Source organism: Antedon bifida, chromosome 6, assembly GCF_963402885.1.
Source record: "Antedon bifida chromosome 6, ecAntBifi1.1, whole genome shotgun sequence".
Taxonomy (NCBI): Eukaryota; Metazoa; Echinodermata; class Crinoidea; order Comatulida; family Antedonidae; genus Antedon; species Antedon bifida.
The window spans coordinates 6,163,421-6,173,274 of NC_136231.1; the positions used below are offsets into that span (position 1 = coordinate 6,163,421).

General features: G+C 32.4%; 1 protein-coding gene across 2 annotated transcripts in view; it reads right to left on the reverse strand.

Annotated features, from left to right (window-relative positions):
- The window catches only part of LOC144845966 (telomerase protein component 1-like), a 28,373-nt gene extending 18,519 nt beyond the window's left edge, over positions 1–9,854 (reverse strand). The window contains exons 1-5 of one of the 2 annotated variants that reach the window (XM_078703498.1): positions 9,741–9,854; positions 6,882–7,113; positions 6,570–6,638; positions 1,750–1,856; positions 623–756 (exon numbers count right to left, since the gene is read on the reverse strand). In XM_078703498.1, the coding sequence (XP_078559624.1) occupies positions 623–756; positions 1,750–1,856; positions 6,570–6,638; positions 6,882–7,100 (529 nt within the window). In that variant the 5' untranslated portion in view covers positions 7,101–7,113; positions 9,741–9,854. Of the gene's footprint in view, positions 1–622; positions 757–1,749; positions 1,857–6,569; positions 6,639–6,881; positions 7,114–9,674 lie in introns of both variants that reach the window. The other variant, XM_078703497.1, reaches the window with a different exon arrangement.

Consider the following 9,854-nt stretch of genomic DNA (forward strand, 5'->3'; position numbering starts at 1 on the left):
TATTTATGTTTTCTTAGAAGAAGAAAGCATGTGAATGTTTATTTGAAACTTTTAACAGCTCAGGAAGTTCATTCTTTATTTTGGTACATGTGTTTCCTTTGATGAATGTATGATATAGATTAAGAATGACAAATAGTACTGCTACAATATTCATGTATTTCTTTGTAGAATGACGGATTAAATTAGATTAAATAGGACCACATTGGACATAACCAGACTTAATTGGGTTTATCCATACACAGTTTTCAACTAGCTAAAGATCAAATGTTTCTGTTCGTAATCCTCATTGTAAACCCCTTAAATTTTCCCGTGTTAATTTTTGTAAAAATGTTTTCTTTGTATAATTCAAGTCTCGTATTAATTAAATTTTTAGATATTTTCAACAGTAGCCATTCACAATTTTTGAAAGACATTATTATATAAATGTTATCTTTGTGTTATGTATCAACCTGTAATTGGTGCCTTGCAAGAATAAAGAATAGAAGACTATAAAAACGAAGCTTTTATGCATTCTGCGAATTTTGTATGCTCTCTGTTTTGTTCCTTTGAATGCAAAAAAAAAAGGGCGTTAGAGGGGAAATTTGTTTGGGGGGTGAGTTTGTTTTACTGGAAAATGTCTTACAATTTGGATTGTCAATTCTGTATGCTCCATGTAGAATTTCCATTTCAGTAACCGAGAGGCCTTCAATCCATTTGTACTCTTTCACTAGTGAGTCTGATACATCATTGTGTGTAGGAATCCAACCACACCGTTCACTACAAGAAAGGTCACGATGAACGTTAGTAACACAATAGCACACAAATTCATATGTATAAAAAGAGTAGAAACTATGTCTGTATATTGCTGTTGGGGTTGAATGACTGGTTGTCCACGGTTTGTGTAAATATAATCTAATCTTTACGGCTTAGAGAAACTTGTTTGAATAGGTCAACATCATCATGCTATGGATTTTATTAGATGTCCTTTCTCCGTCTGGCTAGATAATAGGCTGGATAATAGTGTAGCTGCAGTAGCTGTTTACACTATATTGTAAAACAATGGATTAAATGGTTTGCATTCTAATGGGCAGAATATTTTCATTCATTGAAAGATTAATTGTTCTAATCAACTTGGTTTCCCCTTAAGCTCTGTCTACACTATTAAACTTTATGTGACAAAAAAATGTGATGTGCCCATTATGGACATGATGTCATATCACTGACCATATTTGGGCATACACTACCATATATGTGCACATCACACTTTTTTTGTCAAACTAGTTTGATAGTGTAGACAGAGCTTTATATCTTATATATGTCAAGGCTAGGCTGTGCAAAAAAATGAGGAGAGAGTTGGCAATGCTACAATAAAACAAAAAAACTGACATTTAAAAAAACAATCAATGGACATGACATCAACCAAATCAATCACATGGCAAGGTTGGGTTACATTATCATTATAAGTGTCAATCTATGACCTTTTATTGATATAATATCCCTAATATAATGTACTTAACATTGATGTAAACTTCATGTTTTAATGTTTATGCCTTTGTATGCTTTGAGTGTTGATGTGGTATGTCTTAAGGCCTCTTTTACCACTCCTTAGAATAGCACACTCAAAATCAATGTGCTGTTTTTTAATTTGGCTAAATTATTAAAATAAAATAAATAAATAACTATACATTGAGATAAAGAGTTCTTAATGTATTCAACACAATCGTGCAAGTTCATGACATCTGTCAAGTACATGGATTATTTCTATCATACCTTGTAAGGTTTAGGAAATAAGGATAGACATTATCTTGGTAGCATCGATCAATTTCTCCTAAGCATGTCCTTAAGGTTTCTTCTGATGTCGTGTCCTTTGGTACGCCCTAAGAAATTTAAATTTCATTGGATAGTTAGTATAACGATACAATAATTATACTATAATGCTTAGTTATTAACTTAAGGGCTTTGACATCGCACAATAAATTGAAAGGACAGAAATTAATGTGGCATATGTAACATTCTGTTTTATCCTTACTATTTGAATTCCTTTATGCTCTATGATTACCCTTGGGGTGAAATCACTAACATAATAGAACAGAAAAACTTTAAAATAACTAATGTTAAACACAGGTGTGTTGCTAATGGGACTAAAGTACAGTATAGCTTCAGCTAAAAAGGTAAACAATTTAATTTAAAGTTACTATTTTTGGATGTTTAAATTAACAAACATTAAATCAGTAATTGGTATTGTGATTATACTAGGAAGTAAATTTACTTAACATAAATAAAATATATATTGTTGAATATTTCTAAAAATAGCGCTTAAAATGAAACAACATTAATTTCGTTTCAATCCTGGTTAAAGATTCTAATGCTTGGTTCCCACTAGGACGTAACACAAGGACGTAAACGCAACGCAAGCGTGTTGACCAATGACAAGCGTCAGTTTGAATAATCCGTCGCTTGTCATTGGTCAACTAACTTATGTTGCGTTACGTCCTTGTGTTGCGTCTCTAGTGGGAACTAAGGTAAAGAGAAATTAACGCCTCAGTTATGTAACATTTTGTTGGGTATCAAAGCTGTCTCTGTATATTGGTGTGCCAATAATATAGATATCCCCTAATTGTGTTATGCTTCATTGTGGCTAGTTTTCAATTATTTAATTTGTGGTATGTTTTAATTTTTTTTTATATATATAAATTAGACCAATAAAAAGATGAATTAAATAGTTATGCAAGTCCTAATTTGGTTAAATATGCTATAACATTTAACATAATAATATTTATTAATAATAATTATTTTGATTGTTTTAATAGTCGTTTCAAAATCTAGATCAGTTGAACCAGGACAAACCAAATTAATTTAGATCAGTGGGTTAACTGATATTCAGGGACTATCTTTATAAATAAACAAACAATTAACAATAACATTAAATTAGAAATATCAGAATCAAAATGATATAATATTAAAATCAAATAACGTAATAAAAAATAAATCAATAGACTAGAAATATATGTTTTCAAAATGTATTTTCAGAATTTTGCGAAAGAATATTCCAACCAGTGTCCCCTTAATATGTTCTACTGTATTGAAATATGTAGCTGTATTGCCTGTTTGTAACCAGCGTTGCATTATTATTGCATGTTGCAGGAGGTCACAGAATGTAAAAATAAAACTGTAAAATGCAACATTTCTGATATAATTCCTTAGTGACATTCATTACTTATTCTGAAAATGATTTATTACATTAACAGTTACAACATTATGTTTTAATCACAATCTTACATGGTCTCAATGGAAATAAATTTGCCTTGTGGTACTTTTTGTTTTTTTTATCTTATGAATTATGGTGTAATTATTAAAATAAGAATAGAAAGAAAAAAATGTTCATTTTTCTGCCGAAGCAACATTTTTATACTGATATTAATAATGTCATAATAAATTCTGATTTTGAATATTTTATTATTTTCTTTAATGATTTAAATTTTTAAATTTTTGTGATTTGCTGTAATGATTTTATAGTTTTTAACATGATTTGCTGTGATTTAGATTTTCTCTAATATGGATATTTTTACTGGCGATTTGCTGTAATACATTATTAGTCCATTTACAGCGATATTTTTATTGCTTTTTGACAATCCGCCAGAATGTTGTCCTGGGTTTTTTTTTTTATCGTTACCCACCGTGTATACTTGTTTTTTATGTGTAATGTTTTTCTGGAAAATAAATGAATATGAATTTCTTAATAGTATTTCTAAAAACATTGAAGAATTCAAAAATAATATTAAGTTTAAGATAAATGTCCGGAAATAATGTAAATTGATAGAGAGAAAATGTCAGTTCAATTACCTGAAAACATTTTTTTTGTCACATCAAGTTTGACAGAGCTTAAGTTAACTTGCACTGAACTTAAGCTCTGTCTACATCAAATTTGATGTGACAAAAAAATGTGATGTGCCCATTATATAGACATGATGTCATATCAATACCATATTTAAGCATATCACTACCATATTTGGGCACATTACACTTTTTTTGTCAAACTAGTTATGACAATGTAAACAGAGCCTTAGACTAGAGAGAAAATGTAAGATTGAAGACTCAATACAAGCAAACCAAACATAGTCCTCAGGGAAAGCCTATCCACAAACTTGGCTTAATGTTATGTTATTGTTACAGCGGATGTAATTTTTGTTGCTAATAATATTGTATTCTAGATTTTCTCATTTACATACTTGACCTGTAAACAGCTTGTAAATGAGAATTATTTTATTTCAAATATAAATACTATTTATTTATTAGGTTATATGCATGATATGCATATAACCTCTTGATTCTGTCAGGATCTTTATTTATTTATTTATTTATTTATTTATTTATTTATTTATTTATTTATTCTTTCCTTAGCACTATTTTGTCCGTGAATTATCTTGGCATCAGTTTCATCTAGCTAAGTCAATTTTTCAGAGTATATTCCTTATGGCCAGGAATCGATGTGGTCATGTTTTCACGGTGCGCAATCATAAATTACGCGGTCTACGCGCGATTTAATGAAATCACGTTTGTAATCATATCTTCACAAGCATGAATCACTTTTAAACAAAATTTGGTACTCATAAATTTCAGGTCATATTTCATCATATGGCAATATAATTACGTGCGTAGCGCATATAACACATGCGTACGCGCGCTTAAAAGTTTTAAAATTGTCAAAATTTATTTTCGATGAAATTAGAGTACGTTTCAGGCAATTTCAAGCGTTTAAAAAATTGCCACGAGTGCGCAGAATTTTGCACGCGCACTGCGCGTTAAACGTTAATGCGCACTATTTTTTCCCGATTTCTGTTTTACAACCTTTCTTTAATAATATCATCATATTTGATTCACTTTTCAACTCGAAATTGCGTTATACAAGCACATCAAAAGTGACAGGCTACGCACGTATAAGTTAACAAAATAGTGAAAATATGCTAAATTTTTAAATTAATATATATCGTCAGAATGCTGGGGAACACCTATTTTTTATTTCATTTTCTTGAAGTGTATGTATCATATGTATGATTTATTATCAAATTAAGAGAACAAAAGTTGATTAAGTCATCATTAATTGCATATTGAATTAAAAAAAATTAATTTCGACAATCAAACAAATTTTGACATTTTCTTAGGCCGAAATAACAAACTTAACATTAACTTTCTTTCTTAAGAAGTTCATATATTAAAGTTAAAAGTATATAGTTTGACAGTGCACCATTTTTTTAAATTTTTAAAGATGTCATCATAGTAATAAATTATAATTCATTGCGGTATGTAATAATCTATCTGCACCAAAGTGGCTACTGAATAGTAAATACACGGAGGAATCTTTCTACATGTTTTAGTAAGTTGTGTATGGCTCGGTGGTCTGTGCTCGTGTCTATAGCATTCAAGGTACCGAGATCGAGCCTCACCTTGGGTAACGAAACGAAATAAGATTTTTTTTTATTATTTGTATTGTTTGTTCAATTTTATTTCTTAGTGTATAGATTATACACATGATTTATAATGAAATTTAGATAAAAAGAAACTTATGTCTTTATTATTATGTAACAAATATGGTTTATGACATTATACGCAGAGGGATCTTTGATCGGATTGCGATACCGGCTATTGTATTTGCCTTAGCAAGATCTTAGCATATATTATAAATAATTAAAGATTCTGAGAAAATCAATCAATCAATATATCTTTTACAAATCAATTATCTTTATTTTAATCAAATGCATATAACCTATAATTCGTCATAGTGACGAATTAAATCTAGTTTATTTATTTTTTTTATTTTTTTACTTGCACTGATTGGTACAGTAATTGGAAAAATCACAACAAACATAATAAAAGACAAAGAGTAATCAAAATTAAAAAGAGAAATATTAATACATTATAATAGTATTGTTAAAAAAAAACAAATTTTGTATCAAATGTGGCATTGACCTTATTGATAATCTTTATAAAGGTTGAATGATATAAAACTCAATTTATATTCAGTTCAACCAAGGCAGCTTCTCTACAGTATTGATTGAAGGTTTGTTCAGTGTTAAAGAATGTTATGGTTCAGCGCACAAAATCTTTACAAAATTTCTGTACCCACAATCCTTCGTAGCAACCATGAACTAAACAGGTAAACACATTGTGAAAGAATTCCTAGTTACTGTTAAATATTTAAGCCTTCAATTGAAGCCTTACATTGCTAAGCAACACTATATCACGCAATATACATTGTCAATGATATTTTGAGTTGACATATCAACTGAATGTCTTTACAAAGGGATTTTACTTATCAAAATACAAAAATAAACGGTTAAATTTAAACAAAAATCCATTGTTTGATTGTCTTTTTTTTCAGGTTACTAATTTAATACTATTATTATTATTATTATATTTTTGGTCAAAGTGAATAACTATTCAACAAAAAAATATGGTTTTTTCAGAGAGACAATATATCTTAAAGTGGATGCTAGAGTATGTTATTATTAAAGAAATTATCAAATATATGAAAAGAGGTTGCAATAAATACTATGATACAAAAAACATTTTAAAAACTTAATATTTCTTACCCATCTAAGGTCACATTCAACCAAATGTAAACGACGCTTCTCACACCACTGACGTAGATCTGGGAAGACCTATAAAATTATTGGACCAAGAATAGAAATTCAGATTAAAGCCTTGTCTACACTATCACACTTTATGTGACAAAAAAATGTGATGTGCCCATATATGGACATGATGATGTCATATCACTATCATATTTGGGCACATCACACTTTTTTTGTCAAATCAGTTTGATAGTGTAGACAGAGCTTTATAAACATTGATACAATCATCAAATTATCTATCTATGTATGGAAAAAAAATACAAATCTTACTTCTTTAACCAAAATTTCTCTTTCTGCATGGAAATCTTTGAAAGTAGAGGAGACAAATACTCGTATAGTTTTCCATCCTGATCGTTTTATGACAAGTTTCTTACATTTACTCTTTCTATCACATGTCTTTGTAACCGTATCCCATGTTTGCTGAACGGCATAACGATAATCAGACGGCCCGGACGGCACTGCCATCGAGTTGGATGCACCGCAACCCATTATTGTTTATTATCTGAAAATTCAATACGGTGTGTTACGTTAATGGCAATTGACACCAATGACACAGATCTGTTTGAAAGGACGGGAGGGGAAAATGGGCAATTGTGAGAATAATAAATCCGTCCTGTCCCACACACTCCACACCACAGGAGTTTATTCTTATTCTTATTCTTTTATTGCCAAATATAAAATACATGAAGAACACGAAATACACAACAACAAAAGAACCAACTGAGTGAGCTGGCAGGGGACACAAAAGCGAATTAGTATTGTACCTACTAGGCCTATAGGCAGGTCTAGGCCTAGCCCCTAGGTAGGCCTATACGGGATCCAGTCAAGTCGCCCCATCGCAAAGTCGCCTCATACAAAGTCGCCCAATACAAAGTCGCCCCATCGCAAAGTCGCCCCAAAACAAAGTCGCCCCGGCACAGTCGCCCCATCGCAAAGTTGCCCCATTACAAAGTCGCCCCAACGCAAAGTCGCCCCAACGCAAAGTCGCCCCATCGCAAAGTCGCCCACGGTTTTATTTCTGTATGATTATGAAGCGCCGCCGCTAGTAGTATGCTGTTTTAATCATATCGGTTGCGTTTGATATCGATTGCGTTGTTACTTTGGTCGCGCTAAATGTCGCATACATTATAATGTTTATCCTATTATATACATAATTTGTGTTTTAATTTTTATTTTACAGGTTTTAATGGAGTGATGTGCTTTTAAAAATCATTAAAAAAATACTCCCTTGTTTGAAAGTTCTAAAAAGATTATCCCTGATTTATAGTTTCGAAAATGTTAATTTAATATGATTTTAAAATTAGTTACCAGAGCCACAATTACGAATCTTTCTTCAACCTACGCGTGGATACCAGCTCATTTTTTAGGATAATATAATAAATGTATAAATGTGTAGTAGGCCTTCGTATAGATTTACAGTAGTTAAAACAATAACAGTGTTGTAAGACAATGAGTGTTATAGGCTACTTAATCATTTTGCATTTATTGACAAGTTATGTGTCTTAATTTTATGACTTTTCAAAATGAAGAAAAAAAAAAAAATTTCATCGCCGATATGATTGTTTTACATGCAGGTATTTTAGTAAAATTTAAAACGCTACATATTGACAATGGAAAAACCATCGTACAGTATCGTGTGCGTGTTTTTTAAAAAGGGGAGTCCCCGACGGTCAGCAGAAAGACGTAGCAGCTGTGAGGAAACAGATACCAGAAGGCGCAGCTCCGATTGGTTTCAGAGAATGTTTCAGATGGCGAGTCGCCTTTTATTCAACAGCACAATGATCATTTTACTGAAGAAATTCTTTTCAACCCTTTTGGTTATAGAACATTCTAATTATCATGCCTAATAAATATCCTCATATCGGGTGTTTATTTAATTTTAAATTAAACAAGACAGAGGCACGGAGTAATACGTACACGGACGTACGACGAATACACACACGCACGTCATCATTTACGACATATAGTGGTGATATGATGCAATTTTATAATGGATATAATGGGATAATGGGATTGCCTTTCCAGGCTTACAATCAATGTTCATTGTAATACTATGTATATAATAGTAAACTGAATGTTTATAAATAAATTGTTTTACGTAATTTGTTGCATATAAAATAAAAGACACAGACGCAGCCTACGTTTCCTATAAAATATTTCACATTTAAATAATTATGTAGTGTACTGTTAAATGACATTACATTATGCTGGATAATACTATAATCTTAAACTATGTTTACAAATTGTCATTTTTTAAGGCACACATCTTTCTCATCATACTGACCTGTAAAATAAAAACAAAAATCAATTATTAATATAGGCCTAATAATAATAAATATTCATCGACCAAAGTAAAAATAATCTAGATCGTATAACATCATTTTATCGCGACCAAAATTAAACGCGACCGATTTCGAACGCGACTGATATCGTAAAACTCCGGCGGGGTTTCCCCATCTTCAGATGATGCGTTGTAGTGCGACAACGGCGGAGTAATTACGGGGGTTTCCCTCTGGTAAGCTAGCACGTTAGTGCGACCGCGGAGTGATTAGTCGGGGTTTCCTCTCTGATGATGGGGGTGCGTGACGATCGTGTAACCTGAGACTACATGGCGGGACTTCCCCTTTTATGCATACACGTTCCGTGTTATTTTGTGTATCATTGCGACATTTTACGCACTTGTAAACTATTTTTTAACGTTTTGGGGCGACTTTGCGATAGGGCGACTTTGTGATGGGGCGACTTTGCGATGGGGCGACTTTGCGTTGGGGCGACTTTGCGATGGGGCGACTTTGCGATGGGGCGACTGTGTCGGGGCGACTTTGTTTTGGGGCGACTTTGCGATGGGGCGACTGTGTAAGGGGCGACTTTGTATGGGGCGACTTTGCGATGGGGCGACTTGACTAGCATCCGGCCTAGTATAGGCCAGACCTAGCCTAGTCTATAATAGGCCTAGGCGCCTCTAGTAGTAGTAGGATAAGCCTAGTGACTAGGCCTAGTAGGTAGGCCTAGCTAGCTAGGCCTAGCCTAGAGAGGCACACAAATATATAGATTAATACTTACATAGGCCTAGCCTAGGCTTAACTGGATTGTGATACGTACGACTAGGCTATTAAGCTAGAAGCGAACCTGATCTTAGTGGAGAAATCGTAAACAAAACCACCAAATAAATAGGCCTCTGAAGTCTAGGCCTAGGCTACCAAAATTAATTGATGGATCATCATGATTTATACACGGATTTCC